The 23,801-nt window shown below is 40.2% G+C and overlaps 1 protein-coding gene across 1 annotated transcript in view; it reads left to right on the top strand.

Annotated features, from left to right (window-relative positions):
* The first annotated feature begins 1,825 nt into the window (after positions 1–1,825).
* Positions 1,826–23,801, top strand: part of TPP2 (tripeptidyl peptidase 2) — a 68,301-nt gene continuing 46,325 nt past the window's right edge. The window contains exons 1-5 of the mRNA XM_081815513.1: positions 1,826–2,075; positions 9,070–9,198; positions 17,546–17,641; positions 19,401–19,505; positions 22,308–22,432. Of these exons, the coding sequence (XP_081671639.1) occupies positions 1,911–2,075; positions 9,070–9,198; positions 17,546–17,641; positions 19,401–19,505; positions 22,308–22,432 (620 nt within the window). The 5' untranslated portion in view covers positions 1,826–1,910. The remainder of the gene's footprint in view (positions 2,076–9,069; positions 9,199–17,545; positions 17,642–19,400; positions 19,506–22,307; positions 22,433–23,801) is intronic.

A 23,801-nucleotide genomic window follows, 5' to 3' on the forward strand; every position in this document is an offset into this window, starting at 1 on the left:
CATGAACTCTTTTTGTAACTCACTGCAGTCAGTTAACCTGTTCGGCTTTGTTTGCTCATTTGTAAAATGACATGACTAGACTACGGTTCATTTTAAACTGGGAGCTATTTCATTCTGTCACTATATACTCTACGTTGATTATCTTCTTAGGGCTTGTCTCTTTTCTTTCCTATTAATTTGAAGTTCTTCTCTAGAAGTAACATAAACACAGTTGGGAATAGGAAGGGAAGCATTGACTATTCTCCTTTTTCTCTCCATTAAAGAGAACAAGGTTCTCTAAGACTCATGAAATGAATAAATGGTCAAGTAATCATTAAAACAATCACACAGCCATTATAGTCATTTCTGGGAGCACATGGAGGATTTCCTAAATCCTGTGGATTGGACACTGGCAAAAATAGGGCTTCCCTTTCCATCAGGCATTGTGAACCTGGGGTCCATGATAGAATCCAAGGAGTTCAAAAACTTGTGTAGGAAAAAGGAAAAAAATATTATCTTTATTTCACTAACCTCTTAAATTTGTTTTCTTCAATTATAGATGTAGGCAATAACCAGGGTAGTAATAGCAGTTATTGTTTGTTACTTTCTCACCAATACAAATCAGTTTCTTATCACAGTACAGTTATTTCAGATATCTCAAAATACCACTTACGCTCTTCACCATTTTGAAGTTATGCGAGCTTATTCGCTTACTGTGCTAGTTCCTGTTATTTCACGCAAGGAAGCACATGTTATAACTATATACACACAGATATAAAACTACTGCTCTATAACCAAGTTGGTTTTAATATTTTTGATAACTATATGTCAACATAATTTCCTTTGTAATCCTATATATTTCATTTTATGCGTTTAAAAACGCTGCTGAGAAGGGGCCCGAAGCTTCACCAGATTGCCAAAAGAGTCTTCGGCGCGGACGAAAAGGCTAAGGATTTCTCAGGCGTGAATACAGACATACAGATCATTAAAGAACCACTAGTGCGGCATGGAGCAATTGAGTCACTGTGAGTCTGAAAAACTGAAAATTATGGCTCGATAATTGAGTGAGCCTTAAAGGAACAACCAGAAACTTCAATTTAAAGGCCAAAAAAAAAAAATTTTAGAAATCTTGGAAGTTAAAGATAAGGAAGCAATGAGGACAGGAGGGGCCCACTTCAGCCTCCTGCTTTGTTACCGCCTACGAGGCCAACTGAACGCCCAAGAACCCACTTCCTGTTGTCTGAAGCGCTGGTCTCTCCCCACCCTATTCCTCCTAGGCCTGGCCGCGATCAAAGGGGTACACAGGAAGACAGGCAGGGAAACCCAAACCCGCCACGACTGACTCAAAAATCTGCCTCTCAAAAATCTACGTCCGGGCAAATTGCCGATATCCCACGACTCCAGAGGGTTTAGCGTTCGAGAGTCGCCTCCCTTAAGTCGGGTCAGGGGGGGGCTCCTGCAGCAGACGACCCAAAACTTTCGTCCACGACTTCAAGTTCGCAAACCATCACTTGCCCGGAGCGAGTTCCAGCTACTCCATGCTGGCGGCTCATTTCCTTCCTTGTTCCTCGGAGAGTGCCTCTCCCGGGACACATGGACCCTTCACTCCGAGCCCAGTCCTCTCCTAAAAATCCCAAGAGTCGGTCTCTTTAAGACCCCTAGGTTCGAGAACCAAAATCTCCACCAGGATATTCAGACTCCGCCTCCTACACTGCGGCCCGGGCAACACTCCGGCCAAGCTCCTGAGAGCGGCGCCTTTGGCTTACGTAGCTGTACGTGATTGGTCGCCTCCCCCCGGCGGGCCGGCATTGGTCGGCGTCCGGCCCCGCCCCTCGCCCCCGCCCAGGCCCGCGGCTGCCCCGGTGTCCTCGCGCCGCTCGTCCGCGCGCAACCTGGCAGTTTGCCTCTTCCTCGTCCTCCAGCCTGCGTTCATGGCCACCGCGGCGGCCGAGGAGCCCTTCCCCTTCCACGGCCTCCTGCCCAAGAAAGAGACCGGGGCCGCCTCCTTCCTCTGTCGCTACCCGGAGTATGACGGGCGGGGGGTGCTCATCGCCGTCCTGGACACGGGGGTCGACCCCGGGGCTCCGGGCATGCAGGTGCGGCAGCCGCCGAGGGCCCGGGCGCGGGGGCGCGGGCGGCTGGTTGGCGGGCCGGCCAGGGGACGCGGAGGGGACGCAGCCTCGGAGCCCTGCAGGCCGAATCCCGCTCTGCAGCCGAGCCCGAGCCGGCACCCGCAGGAGGCGGAGGTCAGGGCGGGCGGGGGGCTCGGATTGGGCCGTCATCCCGGCCCAGACAAAAGCGGCGTGCCAGGCGCGGCTGGCGGGGGTGCCTGGGTCCGCCTTTCGCCCAGGAATCCCCTTCCTGCCCAGGTGCTGCCAGGCCCGGGCCCTCGGGCCCCCGGGCCCCTTTCCACCACGCCGCCTTCCTCCGCAGGTCCCTCGTGTCTCGGGCACCGGCCCATGTCTGCTATTTTCAAAGGGGGATTTTACAATTTTTATTATTGGTGGGGGTGGGGAGGAAACAGAAAAGGGGCAAATGACCAATCAGAACCTCATTTTTATTGCTGTCGTTCGGGAGATTTGGTTTTGGGGAGAATTGTTTTATCTTTCACATGAAAGCCGGGTTTCAAGAAGATAACTCGGTCAACTTCCGGAATTGTTTCCTCTGGTAGTTTTATGTGTTCTATTTTTAAACCATCTTCTGCAATGTACTTGTTTAGGGTCATTGAAACGCATGGCTTAGTCTTTATTTTACATAAGAACCTAATTTACTTTGTTTTTGGCGAACTCTTCGGGCTTTATTAAATGAGGCTTCTGTATTTTTTTTAGCTTCGAAGTGTAAGACAACATACTTTAATTACGATTTTAAAAAATTACTTAATTTTGCCGTAGGCACCTTTGAAATCTTTAAAGTATCATACCAAAAGGTAACTTTACAAAAATATCTCTTGATTAAAAGTATTCTAAGTCTTCAAAGTTTGACTTTTGTAAATTTAGCCTTAGCCTTTTACTGAACTACAGTCATAAAATACCGTTGTTGAAGATCTCTCTCTTAAAAATCTAACGTGGCTAATCCTATGGTATGCAGCTCTCTCCCTTTTGTCAGTCCTTCATCTGTGTATCTTATCCTCCTTTCTACACTAAACGCTGAAGTTTAATAATTCTCTTCCTCTCCCAAGTACTCTCTGGCCTCTGGATCCTTTATTGTGCTTTCTAATAATTAAGGTAGCAATTTTGGACGTTAGGATGTCATGCTGGGGGTAAAAAGGGAACCAGGCTGGCTGACTGTATAGAATCCCTCTAGGAATCTTGCTTCCTCCTGTTAATTCTTAAGCAGCACTCTGGAGTACAACACACCTCAGGCTGGCAAGGCCAGGCAGCTTTGGTGAGTCAGAATAGCAAGTGATGTGTTCCTTGCTGGTAGCTCAAGTGGTACAGTTGTTGTGTTAATAACTCTGAAGACTTACAGCAGTGACAGCTATCACCTCATTGAGGCTTTATTACAGAGTAATAATGGTTTCCATTCTGTTGTAGTATATGTTTACTTTTTATAGGGATAAGTGGGAGGAGAACAACTGGGTAAGTGTTTACTGGTTCTTTTGTCAGGATAATGAAAGGATCAGGAGAGTTTGGAGGAGACTGTCTCAATAAAAATGCTTTTGTAGAACTTCCCAATCTGCTTATCGTATCATTCCATTACTCTCTGTAAAGTAATAGCAGTTCTCATCCACAGTGTTGCTATGAAAATTAATTGAGAGGATTATTTACATGTGACTTTTTAAAGTGCTCAAGAAAAGTGTTAAGTAAACACTAATTTTTTTTAAGCAGGTTTATTTAGAAGGAGTTTATGCTGGGATTTAAGTCAACTGTCTGGAGGATAAATGTGCATTAGATATTTGCATGTAATAACAAATGTTCAAGCCATAAAATATTGAAATAAAATGAAAACGTAACTCTTCTAACAACTTTAATGGAGATATTGACATAAATACGGCCAGTTAAAAGAAATTCAGTTAAGGTGGCTTGCACATGTGAGGGAATTTTTTTAAGATTTTTTTCCTGCTTTAGCAAATGTATTTTATAGATCTCTGTATATATCATTAAAATAAGAAGGTGGATAGAAATAAAAGGGAAAGAAAGAATGAAAAAAGAAGGCCAAAGTGGACATTTGGAAAGCCAGATGGGTCTGCGTAGTGGACTCGAGGCACAAATGAACACTTTGGAGAAGGCAGTGGGGTGTCATTCTTTGGTGACTGCTTTGGGCCCAGTGCTCTTTTGTGACAGCTGCCTGGGCTTGTTAAAAGTAGAGGGTGGAGAGCATGAGAGGAGTAATAAATGATTACATCTCTCCTCAGCAGATATCCAGGCACATGTCTAAGGTTGAGTTAAAAGATGTCCTCCTGCAAGTGTCACCAGGGTTGGGGGAGGCGGGTAGCAGGAGAGCTGGCTTCACGGCCAGGGTGGGACTTGCACTGGACCTGGAAAGAATATGCAGTAGCCAGTTGGTTCCCTGCCACCAGTCTTCTCTGCTCCATCCTTCACGTTGCCAAATTATTTTTCCAAAAAAAAAAAAAAAGAAAGAAAGAAAACACCTCTGTAACACCTTGTTTCATACAAAACAAAACTTTTTAAATTTTGATGTCCTAGTTGCCTTTGCATAAAAATTCCAAAATTTGAATTTTGTGTAGCCCTTTATCATCCAGCTTGACCTCCTTATGGTGCCTTGGTTCTCACTCTCCCCTCCCTACTTCTGTCCACCCTGCTGTCAACCCTTTGCTTCCATCTTGAACAGTCCACCCTTTCCACTCACCCACCCTCACGTCTTTCCTCAACATATAAATTAATCTGCCTGCAAGCCTTCCACCATCACCTGTAAACTCCTGCTTAATCCTTTAAGACCCACTCGGGTCTTGACCCTATTAGCTTTTCGGCTATCTACTGATTTAATTCAGACCCCCAGCATATATTTATGTGTGTGTGTCCACCATTGTGTTAGGACTTGAGGGTTCAAGATGAATAATGCCCAATTCTTGCCAACAGTTACTTCGGTGCTTCTTTTCTTTTTTGCTCTCATAGCAGTGTGTTCAGATCCCTCCCTCCCCCACATCACCTAAATGTTTCGTTTTAATATTTCTGTTAACATAACCTTTTTTCCTGCATAAGTTAAAATTCTTTGACAGCAAATATCCAGATTAATTTTGTATGAAATGTACTCACAACATTAAATATTTTTGCCGAATGGAAAAAAATGTATATGTGTGTGCAGTATATAGTGCAGCATATCTTCATGGAGGAAAAGTGGTTTGGGGAAGAAGGTTACAAGCGGCACTATAAAAATCTTTCCGTTTTTTTACATTTAGTAAAATAATAGAGTATAGTAAGTAAATTATAGGTATATAATTGGTTGTTAATATTAGGTACTATGCAGTTGACTTTAATTTTTATCACCTTTCTCTTGGTTAGTTTTCCTGAATTCCCTGACGCTGCATTTTATGTTCTATATGTTTTCATAGATACTGTCCTTACCTTTTTTATTTATTGTTATGTTGCACTTACCGCTTTACTGATTTGTTTTCCAACTGGATTGTAAGCTTTCTGAAAGCAGAGCCTGTCTGAGTCATTCATCAGACAGGCTCTGATGACAGACTGTTATTGAGAATAATAGTCATTTAATAGTATTTGCTTATGAAATATCTTCCCTTGCTTAAAAGAATATTTTCAAGTAAATACTTATACATTCACTTTGTTTTGTTTAGGATAATTTGCAACTCCCCTCCCCCCTTTCTTTTGACCCTCTAATGTTTAATGAATATCTCACTGCCCTCACCAGCTCCCTGACCATAATCAATTCAGTGGAGACACAAAGTAACTCAGATTCTTGACATTTTGGGGAAAATCTTTGGGCAGTTTGTTTTGTCCAGCCAACATAGCCCTGTAAGCACTTCTCAGTACCCCCCACCCCAGTACACAGACTGTATTACTACCTTAGCTCTACTCACAACTCTGGCAGTGGTCTGGTCCCCTCTTTGTAATACAGCCCCCTCGCCCCCGCAAAGATGAGGGATTTCGTTCTGATGGTAGCAGTTCAGTTTCTTTCTTCTCCCAAAGCTCCATTGCGATCTTCAGCTGGTTTGCCTTTTTTAAAACCTCTTCTTCCTAACGCCAAACTCCCTCTTCTGTCTTCCTGTCTCCAGTGGAGTGGTTGCCTTTACCTAAAGGAGAAGAAAGAGGTACAGGGATAGAAAATTGCATGTATAAGAATTTTTAATGAAAGAGAGATGCTAATAAGTAAAGCTTGTGGCAATAGTAGATGGTAGATAAGTTACTAAATCCCGTTAGGCTTTCTTCTTTGCTCACACACTGATAATGAGGTTTCTAATGAGAGGGATCTATGTCTGGCTTGTTAGTGATCTCTTGTGATTTTTTTAATCTCAGGTCACAAGTTGTTTGCTCATTGAATGAGAAGATAAAAATAGGTGATTGTGTTCTTAGAGCTGTGGCCTAGCTTTCAAATTCATACTTATTTGGAATACTTTTTAAAATCAATTGTTTTCGGGCGCCTGGGTGGCTCAGTCGGTTAAGCGACTGCCTTCGGCTCAGGTCATGATCCTGGAGTCCTGGGATCGAGTCCCACATCGGGCTCCCTGCTCAGCAGGGAGTCTCCTTCTCCCCCTGACCCTCCCCACTCTCATGCTCTCTCTATCTCATTCTCTCTCTCAAATAAATAAATAAAATCTTTAAAAAAAAATAAAAATAAAAAATAAAATCAATTGTTTTCTTAAATTCTTAGTACATGATTTGGCTAGTTTTAATTTTATAGGGGAGTATTAACTTCTTCTTGTTTTCATTTTTTATTTTGGTAGATTTTCTTACATTTTCCTTCATTTTATTTCTAAAGATATTTAGCCAATCCCTTCAAAATCAGTAACTGATTTAAGTTTTATCATAATCTTGTTAGAGTTTGGTATGACTTCCACAATAATTTTTTGGTGATGATTTTGAGCCTTCTGAGTATATTACTTATTTTGTTAATAGTATAGACATCCAGCTTAAAAATTACTACACATTAAAAACAAAAAACAGCTGTGCCTGGAAGGCCTTTATGGCCCCTGATGGTTCTATGGCAGTGTTACTGGAATAAGATTTGGGGCCCATCAAGAACCCCTTTGCTTCTGCCTCATAAAGAAAACCATGTGTGCCTTTGTTTCCTCCACATGGTGACTTGCCCTCTTCCCCCCTTGGGTAACCCTTAACTGCAGAGCTTTAAGGACACATGCATTTGGGGGGTGGGGGTGGAAGAAAGCAATGCCTGGGAAAACACAGAAAGAGATGCTAAGCTTGAACTTAGAGTGTGAGTTTTCCAGGTGGAAAAGGAGTTGGAAGACCTTGTGCTTTTGTGATACTCTTGGCATTTTTTACATTGCTTTTTTTTTTATTTCCTTGAGAGTAGCTGTCTTCTTTTTTCAGTCATTGTGTCTCCATGCCTGATCTCCTGCTAATAACTCAGTACATATATCTTGAATGCTAGATATTCCCTTTGCAAGGCGAGCCCAGAAGTGATTTTTCCAACAAAAGCAGTATGAAAATACAGTACTGCTGTTTCTTGGACTGGCCAAGAGACCAGGCCTTAGGAAGATCACTCTTAATGCTGAGTAAATTAGCACGATCATTCAGTCGTTGAATATGTATTGAGTACCAACTAGGCACTGCTAGGTTTGGGGGAATTTGGTGAGTGAGATAGACATAGTCCTTCCCCTTAATACAACTTCTCTTCTAATAGTGGAAATAGATCAGGAATCAGCCAGCTGTATAGTTAGAAGTTCTGTGAAGGAAACAAGGTACAGTGAGGAAGAAAAAGATTCAGGTTTAGGACGGCAACTACAGAAGAGGTCATCAGGGAGGCCTTTCTGAAGAGGTGACATTTTAGTAGGAAACTGAGAGATGAGATTGGGATGTCTAGGGAACAGCTGAAGAGACAGAGGATTCAAGCGGAAGGACTGTGTGGTACAAAGTTGAGAGGCAGGAAAAAGTTTGGCACATGGCAGGAATTGAAAGGAGGCCAGTGTGGTTAGAGTGGTACAGGACCGGACATGGCAGGGCCAGGTCACGCAGAGACTTTTGTAGTGAGTGCATTGGGATCCATTGTAGGATACCACATGGAAGACTGGCATCGTACAGCTTGTTTGACTTGCTCTTGGTGGGGGCCAAGACTGTGGGAGACCTGAAAGGAGCATCAGCATTATGAAGGCAAGGGGGTGATGGTGGGGAGAGAGTCTGGATACTGGTGGGGAAAATCAAGGGGAGAAGATGGACTTGAACTGTATTTTAGAGGTAGAATGAAGATGACTTCCTGTGAGATTGGACGTGAGGAGTAAACTAGAATGAAGAGTCAGAGAAGAAGGACTTTTAACTTTCTGGTTTGAATATCTGGGTATGTATCAATTCCTGAGATGGCAAAGCCTAGAGAGAAATAAGTTTGAATGTTAAGTTTGAACTTAGAACTTAATAAGTTTGAGTGCTAGTGTGACATCCTATAATTACATGTTATTACATGTTTTCTCCCTACACTTTTGTGCTTGTCCAACCCAAAGCTCACCTTCTTCAGATCTTTTCTCAAATGTTAACCTTCAGTGAGATCTTTCTTGACCAACCTCGTTAAAGTTGAAACCCCTACACTAACTCCTTTTTCTGCCTAATTTTTCTCCATAGTAATTATCACCATCTGGCGTGTTACGTATTTGACGTGTTTATTGACTGAGTAGAACGTAAGATCTGTGAGATCGGGGACTTCTGTGTATTGATCATTTCTCTGTATGTCCCCAACACCGGCCTTAGTAAATGCTTAGTAAATATTTATTCTGAATATATAAAATCACTTGAAGGATTCTTTGGTGCTTTCCATGACTAAATTTTTTGTAAGTATCTGTCCCACTTTTGGCTTAAAACAATTCAGTTTTCTTTTTTAAATGAATGCAGATTTCATGGAGTATTTCATGTATGTGTATGCACATATATGGGGGTTGGCATTGCTTTTTTAAGGATTAAAAAATTAAATCTATAATTTATATTTTAATTATCTCTTACTTTTCAGGTTACAACTGATGGAAAACCAAAAATCATTGATATCATTGATACCACAGGAAGTGGTGATGTGAATACTGCTACAGTGGTGGAGCCCAAAGATGGCGAGGTTGTCGGTCTTTCAGGAAGAGCACTCAAGGTTAGAACTTTTATCTTTTTATCGAATTTTTTTTTCCTTTTTTTTTATACTGTTGCCTCAAAGCATCTAATGGTTTTAGTTTACATTTGGTGGTAGGTTATTAGTTACCTCTCTTGCTCTTTAATAGATTACCCCAAAACTTCATGGTTTAAGATAACAAACATTTATCATCTCACAGTTTCTGTGAGTCCATAATCTGGGTGTGACTTAGCTGGGTGCCTCTTGTTTAAGATCTCTCCTGAGCTTGCCGTTGGCCACTTCTGTGGTTTCATCTGAAGGCTCAGCCTGAGTGGGGAAGGGGAGTCTGTTCCAAGCTCGCTCAGGTACTTACTGACAGGCTTCGGTTCCTCTCCATGGGGCTGTGTCACACCATTCAGCTGGCTTCCCCCTGGGAGAGTAATCCAAGAGAGAGTGCCCAGGATGGAGGCCATGGTCTTTTCACAAATTAATCTTGGAATTGACATCCCATCACATCTGCCATTTTGTTTTCAGTAGAAATGAGCCATGAAATCCAGCACATGCTTAAGAGGAAGGGGATTTTACCGAGAGCATGAATACCAGGAGGTGGGGGTCATTAGGGGCCGTCTTAGAAAAATTCAGTGTTTTGTTTGTTTGTTTGATAGTGAGCTTAGAATTGGGGTATATTTTTCAATGTGATTGCCAAATTCTAAAAATTTTAAGTTTTGGATAGAAAGGCAGGAAAAGTGACCAGATTGTAGTTTTGCCTTCATCTTTTCCTGTCCCTTCTGAGAACTTGGAATATGAAATATTTAGGCTTTAATAATTGTGTACTTAAGTGACTGGCTTTGTGTTACTCTATGTACTTGGTAGAAAGACCTGGGTAGAAAGTTAAGCTAACATGAAAAATGATGAGAATACTGAAAGCAGTTGATGAGATGTTAGCTAGTGAGCTTGTTAGATGTCAGGAATTTTATTGTGATTCAGTACTCTTTATCGTTTAAACCAATAAGCAGAATGAGTTTGGAAGATGAATTTGTGTTTATCTGCGTCTAAAGAGCTATATGGAACTTTACCCACCTTTTACCATCTATCTGAATCATGTTTAGGCGCTGTCTTCTGGCTAAGATTGTTGTGGCAATATATTAGTTTTCTGTGCTACTGAGTTAACACAAACTTAGCAGCTTAAAGCCACATACATTCCTGCATTTATTATCTTACTGTTTCCGTGGGTCAGGAATCTGGCTTTTCGTGGCTCTCTGCTCGTGTCTCACAAGACTGTAATCAGGTGTTGGTTGGAACCTGGTCTTATCTGAGGCTCAGGATCCTCTTCCAAGTTCACGTGGGTGTTGGAAGAATTCATTTTTCTTGCACCTCTAGAGCTCACAACAGCTTGCTTTAAAGCCAGCAGGAGAGTCTCTTTGACCTTTGGGATAGCCCCAGTCTCTCTTTTAAGGAGCTCACCTGATGAGGTCAGGTCCACCAGGGTCATGTCCTTTTTTATTAAATCGGTCACCTGATTAGAGACCTTAATTGTATCTGCAAAATCCCTTCACAATAGTCAGACCCTGCCTTCACTGAGGGGAGAGGACTATACAAGGGCATGGGTTATCTTTAGAATCTGCCTACCCCAGGCAGACAGCAGGCATGAACATCCAGGTTTTATGGACTGAATTGTTTGTATGACCCCATAAGTCATATGTTGAAGCTCTCGCACCCGATTTCATGGTATTTGGAGATGGTGTTAGGGTTGGATGAGGTCATGAGGGTGAGGCCCTCATGAGGGGATTAGTCTATGCTTGCTTTTTCCCTGCCATGTGAGGACTCAGAAAGCTGTGCCTGCAAGTCAGGAAGAGTCTCCCCAGAACCTGACCATGCTGGCACCCTAATCTCATGCCCCCAGCCTTCACACTTGTGAGAAAATAAATTCCTGGGGTCTGTGGTGTTTTCTTAGGGGACCCAAGCGAAGACAGTGTGGGCCTTAAAAAAAAAGAAAAAGATTGTAAACTGGAGGGAAATGAGTTTCTGCACGTCTGAATTACTCTAAGGTTTTGCCTGTCTTCCCAAGTCAGCCTTGTTAGAGGATATTTCAGAGAGACACATGGGATTCCTGTGAGTTTACATTGTTCTGGGAAACTAGGGAACACTCCTAGTAAGTCCTGCAGATTTAGAATCCTGTAGTGTCCTCAGTTGTTTATTTTAAATAGCTGTAGTAGCCCATGCTTTAGATAAACCACATGGGCTGATCGCATCACTGCTGCTCAAAGGTAGAATTACATATACATATACAGGCTGTGAACTAAGATCAGAAAATTGATAGATATTTAAATCTTTTCTCAATTTGGTGACATACTTCTTTAGCTCTACTGTTAAGTATTCTCAGCCCATCAATATAGTGGGAGGTTTTAATTTAAGTTTTAATTGTATTCAGCATGTCTTCATAGTTTAAAAAGACAACTACTTCTTCAAGGCTTCTAACAGGAAAAACTAAGCCATACCTCTCCCTTTGACCAACAGTTCCCACTCACCAAGAGATAAAGTTTTGGTATCTTGACATTATCTTCGGGGTTTTAAGTAACATACTAACTCTTTTTATTTCTTGAGTTTTTATGTGGTTTGAGACTTTATCTGTGGAAATAGCACTGTGGAAGAAGAGAGTTTACCTTTCAGGCCCTTCATTTTTGAGTTGTCTGGTGGCGTCTTGGGTTACTTTCTCCCACTGTTTTTGCTGTTCTTTTATTTAGAACTCCTGTTAATTGGGCAGTGTACCTCTTGAATTGATCTTCCAATTTTCTTACGTTTTTCCACCTTTTCTTCATTGCTTTTGTTTGCTTTTTTCCTTCCTGAAAGATTTCTAAGATTTCTCAATATTCTTTTCTAGCCCTCTCTTGAATTTTGTTAAATTTTGCCTATTATTTTTAAATGCAATTCTGTTCGTGTTCACTCAGCATATTTTTGTGTCATGTATGCAACATTTTATCTGTGAGAATATTGTCTAAAAATTTTTTTTCTAGTGGTTTCTTCTTTTTACTCACCTTCCTCTTCCTCCTATTCTCCTTTCCCCTTTCCTTGCTCTCCCCTTTTTCTTTACCTCTTCCCTTTCTCCTCCTTCTCTTCACCTCCTCCTTCCTCTGCCTCTCCTCCTTCCTTGTGCTTTGCTTTCTACCTGAGAGTTTTCCCAAGGTATCTAGCTATCCTGGCTGTCCCTTGGTTAGTAGCAAGGCACATAAAGGTGATGGAAGTGCTCTCTGCTTGTGCACGGTCTTGGGATGAGAGCAGTCGTGCTGTCATGGTGGACCCAAAGGTGGCAGTTTATGGCATACCTTTTCCCATTGGGATGCTCAGTTATCTCCAAGAGAACCTTAACATGTTTGGCCTGGGCTTGGAGGGGAGAGCGAGAGAGAAGCCTGGCTGTCTGTGTTCAGGGGCTCACACCTAGTGTCCAGGGAGATCTCTTGCAGGGTCTTCTCTCTGTCTCACCTCTCCCCTCTGCTATGTGAACTTCTCCAGAAAGCTGACATTTCAGTGTCTCTCTGGTTCCATGTCCAGTTGCCTGGCCGGTCAGGTTTGGGCAGGATATGGGATGGGCAGCAGGAGTCTGATTGTTCCGCATACAGACTTTCCACCAGTCTTCTTGGTGTTAGCTCCCTTCTCCATCAGAACACAGAACGTACCCACATAGGTGTTCAGACAATTTTTTTTCAAGGATGTGCTGATGTTCAGATATTTTACAGCGGTCATGAAAAAGAAGAATGTTACCAGTTGCTGGGATTCTGGCTAGCTGGATCTCTCAGAACTCATGAGCACACAGTTTTCAGACAGCAACATAGGAAAGTGTTCAGGTTTCTTTGACTTAACCATGCTTTAAGATGAATTAAATATCTGTATTTCAGCTTCTTCAAAATAGCCTATAAACTGCTGGTGGTTAATGTCTTACTCTTCTCCCAGTTTAAGATGAACTACTAGTTAAGTGCTTTGAACATTCCAGTAATCTCATTCTCTAAGGAGTCTATTCATAGGCCTTCTCGAGAAACTAGTGGTGAGTTAACTTTGGCCAGTGACACTCCCATGAGCAGGCAGAAGCAAAAAAGTGAACAGAAGTTTAAAATCTTTATGGTGAAGTGTACAGACATAAAGGAAAATGCATAAAACACATACGTACATCTTGATGAATAAAAAGTGAATGCCTTTTTATCCACTACCCAGATGAGACAAAGAATATTGCCATACCTCAGAGGCTTCCTGTGTTCTCCCAGATCACAACCTACTTTGACTTTTGTGATAATTATTTCTGTGCTTTGCTTTATAGGTTTACCAACTCTGTGTGGATACCTGAAATAAATTGTTAGTTTTGCCTATTTGTGAACTTTATATGAATGACTTCATTTATGTATCATTTTACATCAGGTATTTGCAAGATTCTTCCCATTCAGCCATGATGTTGCATGTAGCAGTGATTTTTTAAAATTTCATTGCTGTGCAAGATGTCATGGTTTGTATGTGCCCCATTCTGTCCACTCTGCTGCTGATGAACAGTTGTTTCCAGTTTGAGAGTTACTAACAGCTCTTTAGAGGACATTCTTGTGTACATATCTTGTGCACATGTGTATAGATAATTCCAGGATGTGTACCTAGGAGTGGAATTGCTGAATCGTAGAGATACGACTTGACCAGGTGATGCCAAACAGATTTTCCAAGTATTTGTACTAAAATGCATTTCCACTAGCAGTGTATAAGAATTTTAATAGTTTCACACCTAACACTTCGTATTCTTAAGGCTTTTTAATCTTTGCAAATATGCTGGGAATCTGGGTGTATCATGTAGTTTTAATTTGCATTTTTTAAATTACCAATAAGATTGAGCTGCTTTTCCTATGTTGATTAGACATTTGGATTTCCTCTTTCGTAAAGTGCCTGTTCAAGTCCGTTTGCTCTCTTTGTCCCCCTACCGAGTTGTCTTGTTTCTCACTAATTTGTAGGATTCCATTACACATTCTAAGTACCTGTCCTCTGATGGGATGTCTCTGGTGTCTTTTCCCATTCTGTATATCTATTTCACTTCCCTTGTGGTGTCTTTTGATGAGTAAAAGTTCTTAAATTTAACGTATTTGGGTATTAGTCTTTGCCTTTTTGCTTAGGACTTTTCATGTCTTAAGACATTCTTCCTGACCCCAAGACCCTGAAGATATGCTCCTCTGTCATTTTCTAAAAACTTGTACCATATTTCATTTCATGTTCTAGAATTCACTGGAATTGATTTTAGGCTTAATTCAAAACGGATCCTGGATCCTCTTTTCCATCTGAAGACCAGTTGCCCCAACACCAATTATTAAAATTCCATAATCTCCCCATAAATTTTCAGTGCTGCCTTTTACTTTGCAACCTTTAAAATGGGGATGATACAGCTTCTGAGTATCATTTCCAGTTCTCTGTGTCCTTTGGGTGTTTTTTTTTCCTCCTTTTCCTTATTCTAATTTTAGTAGACATTTGGAAGGGAGCATGGTGCTTTTTAAAATTCTGCTACATTCAACTTGAAGTTGGTTTTTAAATCATCAATATTTATTCTTACATATAAAAAAAAGTTAAGTCCAGGCATAGTGAATGACTTGGCCAAATTTGGCCCCATATTTAGATGCAGTGGTAGCTAAAGGAGTGTACAGGCTTTACCGTGAAGCTGACAAGGCTGAAACATAGTTTGAGGCAAAAAAAAAAAAAATTACTGCGTGGAACATTAACACTCAGGATGACATTTGGTTTGTTAAGAAAATGTTCAATTCGTTAGGCATCCCCTCTTTAAAAGAATCAAGGAAAAGAGATGTAATTAGTAATCAAAGAGATCCGTTTCTCATATGAAAATCCATCTTATTCCATTGTAGTATTAACCTTAAAAATAAAACTCAGTTATTTTACCAGCAAAAGTGGGTTTATTCAGGAATAGCAGAGAATGGCAGTCTGGAGCAAGCAGCCTGTGGCAAAGTCATAGGCAAGTCCCTACCCAGAACAAAGGAGAGGACCACTGTTTTATATAGAGGAAAAGGGGATGGTGGAAGAGCTGTTACAATCAGGAAGCCCATTGGAGTAAACTGCCTCCCGCTCGGGTGGTAATGTAGCGTGGGCATGCAAGGTCCCTCTCTTCCTCTTGGGTCTGCAACTGATGAGTGGTAGGGCGTGAGAGCGCCCCCTGCTGGCCTCCTGACTCCATTCTAACCAAGTTTTCTTTTTATTAATTTTCACAGTAGTTACCAGGTAATAAAACCATTTTAAAGATACCCACTTAAAACGGCCAAAATATAAAGCTTTGATTCTTAAAAAAAAAAAAAAACTGAAAATAAGTTCGTGTGTATGAAATACTCAAATAGGCAAAATGACATATTCCATAATTGCCTCATAGTAAAATTACTCAAATTTGGTTAACGCTAGATAGCAGAACCGTGATTATAACATTTATTTTATGATTTTCCTTAGTTTAATTTTTTGTAACTAACCAGTCTGCCTTTACTGTGAGGAAAATACATAATAGTGATTTGAGAAGTATCTGGTTGTGTGGACCCTGCAGATTTTTATCTCATTTATAATTAAATATACATTATGTCTCGTGGATTATTTTCATTGTATTACATATATTGTAAGTAACTGTGGTTAAATATGTGTTAGCACCTGTTTACCTTGCAGTTATTTTAATCAGTTTTTCCGTTTAATCCTTCGGCATTTCACAGCCTTTTAAAATCTCCTTGTATAGGGGCGCCTGGGTGGCTCAGTCGTTAGGCGTCTGCCTTCGGCTCAGGTCATGATCCAGGGTCCTGGGATCGAGCCCCGCATCAGGCTCCCTGCTCCACGGGAAGCCTGCTTCTCCCTCTCCCACTCCCCCCTGCTTGTGTTCACTCTCTCGCTGTCAATCTGTCAAATAAATAAATAAAATCTTTAAAAAAATAAAATAAAATCTCCTTGTACAAAGAATTTGCCACTAGCCTAGGGTTACAAAATCTGTGTAGTGGGACACCTATGATGAAATAGTTTTTGAATGTCCCAGCTAGTGACTGGGACAACCTTTTTGTTGTTGCAACACTGTATTGTTATGTCACAGGCTATACAGGGACGCTAGAGTTAAGAATCCCTGTTCTCTAAAAGAGGGTGGTAGGTTTTGAATGAAAAGGACTAGTTTATATGCCAACATATTTGAAATTTCACATACTCCAAACGTCCATTTGATTCAGAAGTGATTACTGATACAGGCAGGCTTTTAAAAAATCAGTAGATCTTTGAAGTTCTGTGAATGGTGTTTTTTTCTCTATTTAGTTGTGAGAAAATTTCATCCAAAAGTTTCTTACCTGGGGAATAATTTGATGAGGGACATGGAGGTGAGCCAGTTAAAGACACTGCACAAGTGAGAATTGATGAGTCAGCCAAGTCTGAGTGGTTGATCTTTCAACCTCATGTTTTATACACATTTGAAAGCTGTTTTTAATGATCGTGGGTCCTGTGATTACAAAGAGTGTGAATATTCCACATTTTCTTGATGGATATTTGAAGTTGATTGATGTTCAGTGCATCTGTGCAAATCAGAAGGTAGGGATTATTTTCTTCCTTTTACACAGTAGGGACCTATGGGTCCCGACCTCTGGTTAGTGGTAGAGTTTGGATTCACAGCCAGGTTTACCTAAGTCACATATTCTTTAACTGAATTTTTTGGTCTCCATGATAGAGCTAGATTTTAGCTTTCTTTTCACCCTTCCTGTGGTTTAGGCAAGCAGTTTGATTTCTTTTTGTTTCTTTGCTTTTTCTGTTTGTACACTGGGCATGCTCTTTACATCATTCTGTTAATTAGAAGCTTTAAAATACTTTGAGATATTTGGAAAGACTATTATGTTATATATAATTAACATGATTTTATAGAACCTTTTTCTTCAAGAGCTATTTTAAGTATCTAGGGATTATCCCTGTTGATTGTAGAGAGTGCATTTCTTAACAGGAAATATAAGCGTCGTCAAGAGGATCTATTAAAAAAAAAAAAGAGGGTCTGTAAACCGCTTCCCCTCCCCCCTAGTTTGGCAGTAGGTCTGAGGCAAGGGAGAGGTGATATGTCCTTGATGTTTGAGAACTAAAGATTGTAGTAGTTTAATGAGGTAGTGTATGTTGAAAGCACTTTATAAACTATGAAGCATTGTGTAAATGAAAGGTACCCCAGGTAACCATCTTATTTAGGGATAAGAAGAAAAGCCAGACAGATACTAAGTGGCACCTTAGAATATTAGAAATACTGCTCTAATACGCAACCTTGCTTATCCAAGTTGAGCCATCAGAATAGAAGTGAAGTAACCGTTTTCCCTAGTATTAAATCATTGGAATTGGGAAGCATTTAGTGAGTTAACAATTTACTTTTTTTCTATAGATTCCTGTGAGCTGGACAAATCCCTCAGGCAAATATCATATTGGCATCAAAAATGGCTATGATTTCTATCCAAAGGCACTCAAAGAAAGGATACAGGTAATGTACAGTCTAGAATCAATGACTTCTTCCTCAAATTTGTTTCCTACTGAAGAAAAAAATTTTTCGTAAGATCCCGTGAACTCTTAATTATTTTGGAGGCTGGGAGGCTTTCAGACAATGACTGCTTCAAGGTTCTGTTCAGTGGAATGTTAGCTATTTAAAGTCACGGTCCTTAATCTTGGGTACATGGATAAGTTTAGAGAATGTGTGAGTACACTGAAATTATATTCAAGTTTTTGTATATTTGTGTTTTTCTGGGAGTTGGAATATAGCTTTCAATGGATTTTTGAAGGACTTTTTTTTTTTTTTTTTTTTTTTACCTCCGAAAGGCTAAAGACTATTTAAAGTTGATTTAAAGTCCTGGCTAACTTAATTATTCCCGGTCCTATAGCTTCTATGATAATTTGTCCCATTTTTCTTACTGTTTAACTAGATTTTTTTATCCTGGTTAGTCATCATTCAGTACTAAGGAAAGGGTTACTCAGACCTAAAGCGCTGAAGTATAGGAAACACATAAGAGAAATAAGAGTTGCAAATTGAGGAAGAAGGAGCCTGCTTTAAAACAGTGCTACTGAGTAGACCTTTTGGGGATGATGGACATGTTCACTGTCTGCCCATTTTGGTAGCCACTGGCCACCAGTAGCTGTTGAGAACTTGAAATGTGACTAGTGTGAAATTTAATTGTATGTAATATTCTAAAATTGAAATCTAAATAGCAACATGTGTCTCCCACATTTGCCAGTACCACTTTAGAGGATTGCTGTACCGCTGGTAGCTGACGCAGGTTCAGAGTTTCAGCTGTAAAAGATGATGTGATTCTTGAAAATGAGCCCAATGGGTAAGACCTGTGGGCACTTCCATCTAATCATAATACTGTTATTTGCTTCTCCAGGCGTCTACACCATAAGAGCTACTCAGCATATTGCACATAGAACCTTTACTTATTTGTCAGATTCTAATCATTCTACAAAAAAATAAAATGACAACGCATATAACTTATTGGGTACTATCTTATTTTAAAATTTCAGGCTGAAATACACATAGCACAGTATTCTTAGGCACTATATTAAATTTTATCAACTGTATGATAAAGTGCAAATTAACATGCAAACAGAGTAAGTTAATGTCAACCCCCTCCTTAGTTCAGGGGAGTTGATTATTTTACTGGAAAGGATTTTTTTTTTTTAAGTCGCAGACCTCCACTGGGTGGCCCTATGGGTTAAAGACAGCAGGGGTGACGGTAAGACCAACTTCAGTGCCAAAGAACCCTGTCAAATCAAAGAGGATAGGGACAAAATAAGCCCAGAAAGGGAGGAAGCTGAGGAAGCCTGCATGTCCCTCGTTGCCGCTAGTCTTACCCCCGCCCCCCGCTTGCATGTGGCTTAAGGCAGTTCTCAGTTCCATAACGACCCAGGACACAGTATTTGCTTTAATTGTAAATGACTGGGAATTCAGTTTGTTATGTCACATGCTATTATTTTTATTCTTGGATGGGTTAAAATTGGGGCATATGTATCAAAATACATTTGGATGTGCCTTGGTAAATATGTTCTCTTAAAACCCAGGTACAGTGAGTTAACTTGTTGTTAATAATTGCTCCATTGCTTAATCAACTTGATTATAAATGATTTTTAAGCTCCTATGTGAAAATTGTGTGGCATCACAACTGTAACACTAGGTCCATATATAAATGACTGTCTAGGTTTACCAGGATATTTGTCACCCTCATCGTAAGGTAATTTTTCTGTCTTTGCAGAAAGAACGGAAGGAAAAAATCTGGGATCCTGTTCACAGGGTGGCCCTTGCAGAAGCCTGTAGAAAACAAGAAGAATTTGATGTTGCCAACAATTGCCCTTCTCAAGTTGGTGCTAGTCGCTTTTATTTAAACATTACCACAGAACCATGTTACCATAGAGTTCTTAGAGAGTTAATAGGCTGGGTTTTTTCCTCAAGTTTTAAATTGTTTAATTTTACTAATTTTTCTTTTATTCTGAAATCAAGTCATATTTATTTTTCAAAACTTCTCAATGAACATACAGTACACATATGTAAAAGTACATAAATGCTAAGTATGTAGTCATGAATTAACACAAAGTGAACACTCCCTCCCATACCTCTTCCTAATCATTGCTCCCTACCTCCTCCAAAAGCGACCACCATCCTGACTTTTAACACTATTGAAAGATTTTGCCTGTTTGGAATTTGTAAAATGGAATCCTACAGTGTGTTCTTTTATGAGTAGCTCCTTTCACTCGATACTGTATTCGCAAGATTCATCCATGTGTGGGTGTTGTAGTTTGTTCACTTTTGTTGCTGTATGATGGATGCCCACAATTGATGTGTCCTGCAGATCAATATTTGCTTTGATTCTAGTTCTTGGCTCTTATGGAAGATGCTATTTTGAACATTCTCACGCATGTTTTTGGTGGGTCACAAAATGCTAGCACCGATTCATATTTCTACAAGAAATACTGTGAGAGCTCCCATCGTCCACGTCCTTAAATAGCCATTACATTTTTTTTTAAGATTTATTTATTTGAGAGACAGAAAGCAAGAGAGTGTGAGGGAGTACGAGCAGGGGGAGGGGCAGAGGGAGAAAATCTCAAGCAGACTCCCCACTGAGCGTAGAGCCCGACATGGGGTTCAGTCCCACAACCCTGAGCTCATGACCTGAGCCGAAATCAAGAGTCAGACGCCTAACCGAATGAGCCACCCAGGTACCGCAGCCGTTACATTTTTTTTAATCAGTTAATAAAATGAAGATAATGTTTTGGTTTATTATGAAAATAGTACATGCTTGTTGCAGAAACTTTTGGATCACATGGGCGTACAACGTAGCAAGTGAGAGCCTCCAAAATGTCCCCCCCCCCGCCCTCCCCCAGGGATGGTACCAACAACTTGATGTTTATCCTTCTGAATCTTTCTTTTAATGCATGCATGTACCTTTTTAAAATCAAAAATGGAATGGTATTGCTGGTTCTCAGTCCTGGCTGCATTTTAGAATCACATGAAGAGCTTTAAACTACCAGTGCTTGTGCCCTAGAGAGGAATTAAATTAAAGCCTCGCAGGAAGGCTGGCATTTTTAAAAGCTCCCAGGAGCTTTAATTAATACACAGTTAGGGTTGAGGAATCCTGGCCTGAATAGATCTACATACACATTTAACTTGCATTTACTTAATCTGTGTACAGCGTCCTCTTTAACTGTGTAATTCATCCTCTTTAGCTGTAATATTTTCTTTTAGATCACTGTCCTTTAGCCTTTTATTAGACACATTAAGTGTAGTATTTCAGATGCTACATAGAGACAGCCAATTTTATAAAAAGAGGGATCTGGATTTAATTATCCATTTTATTTTGTTTACCAAAAATGTCTATATAATTGTCTTTTTCCTTTAGGAGGAGTGAATATTGAACATGTTGAATAACTAAAAATGAAGTGTAACAAGATTTTTGGAACTTGTGGAAATTGAGTTTTAATTCAGTAGGACTATTCAGGTGAATGTAGAGCAGTCTAATGTAGCATGTAGTTTAAAAAAAAAAATCTCACTTGGAGCGTAGACAATTCTCATTTTTTTTTTGGATCAAAATGGCTAAATAGCAGCTTATCTGTACAAGGTCATGAATATGGTATGTATTTAACTTATTAGCATATTCTAAAGGACAGAAGATAATTCATGGTTTCTCTTGTTTATTTAGATTCTTGAGAAATTTAAATGGAGGGGCACCTGGGTGGCTCAGTCTTTAGGCGTCTGCCTTCGGCTGCAGTCATGATCCCAGGGTCCTGGGATGGAGCCCCGCATCAGGCTCCCTCCTCGGCAGGAAGCCTGCTTCTCCCTCTCCCACTCCCCTTGCTTGGGTTCCCTCTCTTGCTATATCTCTCTCTGTCAAATAAATAAATAAAATCTTCTTTAAAAAAAAAGCAAAACAAATTTAAATGGAAGCAGTCCTTCCCTTCATTATATGTTAAAAATAAAAGAAGAAGATAGCAGGAAGGGAAAAATGAAGTGGGGGAAGTCGGAGGGGGAGACAAACCATGAGAGACTGTGGACTCTGAGAAACAAACTGAGGGTTCCAGAGGGGACGGGGGTGGGGGAATGGGTTAGCCTGGTGGTGGGTATTAAAGAGGGCACGTACTAAATGGAGCACTGGGTGTTGTATGCAAACAATGAATCACAGAACACTACATCAAAAACTAATGATGTGATGTATGTTGATTAACATAACATAATTTAAAAAAATGAGAAAGCTAAAAATAAATAAGTAAATAAATGGAAACCGTCCTGATAAAAAATCTAAAACTCAGTAGATAATCTACTTTGTAGTAATTCTAGAGTTATTTTTGGAACTCAGTTATAGATTATAGATACGTGAGTAACATGTCTTAGCCAAATGATATCATCAACGTGTAGCAGTGTCTTTCCCAAAGTGGATAGAATAAATAAGTATTGAATAGAAGTAGTAGTATTTTTTAAATGTTTACTATATTAATTGATATCTGCATCATTAAATTGAATTACAAGTTGCATAGATATAAAAAGAAAACTTTCTTACATTTTTCCAGGATAAATGGCTTTACTTTTGGTCTGTGTCTTTGGTTGTATGTTAATAGAACTTTTCAAGAGCACAAAATGTACTATATTAATATATTTTCTAATTGACTAGGCAAATAAACTAATCAAGGAGGAACTTCAAAGTCAAGTGGAATTGCTAAATTCTTTTGAGAAAAAATACAGTGATCCTGGCCCTGTGTATGACTGCTTGGTGTGGCATGACGGTGAAGCCTGGAGGTAAACTTCATGTATTATATAGATCTTCACTTAAAAATATGTTTTTATCTACTCTGAAGAACATTAAACTCCCAGAACTGTCCAGAGAGTTGTTTAAGTGACATTAATATCACTAATCGGAACTATTTGAGAGCCAAATTGGCTTTTGGGTAGTTTTGGATAAGCCCTTTGAACTTCTTAGATACTAAACCTGACCCTTACGTGTTTTAAAGAAATTTGTTTCATTAACAGACAGTAACTGTTAACCAGATATTAGCACACGTTAATCATTGGTAGACATAGGAATGTTCCTGATTGGGGCTGGGCAATTTGGAAAGTAACCGCAAGAGAGTGCTGCAGAGCATCTGTTACTCATGTTTTAAGGACAAAGGAGTACAGCTGAGTGATGATTTCTCAAATAGAGACCAGGTAGCTAAGTCGCAGTGAGGCTGTATAATACAGTTGTGAAGAGCTCAGTCTCTGAGATGGAATCCGAGCTATAGTGACCTTGAACACTGTCTATACCTCCAAGCCTGTTTCCTCGTCTGCTAATTGGAATAATAGTAGTGCATCCCTAGAGGGTTTTGGGAAAATTAAATTTGATGTTTCTAGACACAGTATGCACTTGATAAACGTAAGCTCTTCCTCCTGCTGCTACTATTGTTAATAATGACGGTGGTGCATACCAGGTTACCTATCATGTACACTTGTCAGTTTCTTTCTCAGTGAATTATACACAGCAGTTGTGTTTCTTGTAATTGGCTAGTAAATGTCTTGATAAAAGCTGAAGGCACTGGAGTAACAATTTAGAAAATGTTATAATCCATGAAAAATGCAGCAGAGTTACGCTGTCAGGTATTACTGGAAATAACTTTTGTTTGCATGGTGCTATATACCATGTGGGGCTTTGATTCCCCCACCCCATCTCAGAGTTAGAGCCGGAATTTTTTGAGGAGAATCTTCGAGATCCTAAAGCAAATCTTCAGATCTGTCATTTGAGAAATGCCAGCCATTTCTGAGGGAAGCTAAAGTGACCTTAAGTGCCTTGGCTTTTGTTTTTACAAAGATTTAAACCCACATCACTGCCCTTAGCCCGTAACCTAGCATAACCATACTCTTTAAGTGTTTGTCACTCAGTATGGAGCAAACACTGGTTGAGAAGACAGTATTTGTAGAGGATTACATGAAGGAAAGGCCATTAACTGTTTTTTTTTTCCAGTGGTTTTTGACCTTGTTATCTCAGATTTCCTTTGAGTTTGATGAAAGCTGTGAATTTTTTCCATAGAAAATTGGACAAAGAAATGTATTACAAATGTCCAGGAATTTATAACCCAATCCCCCTGTCCTGCCCCCCCCCCCCCCGCCCCACACACACAGGTACTCTTATCCT

The sequence above is a fragment of the Leptonychotes weddellii genome, chromosome 3, assembly GCF_054177405.1.
Source record: "Leptonychotes weddellii isolate Sample4059 chromosome 3, ASM5417740v2, whole genome shotgun sequence".
NCBI lineage: Eukaryota > Metazoa > Chordata > Mammalia > Carnivora > Phocidae > Leptonychotes > Leptonychotes weddellii.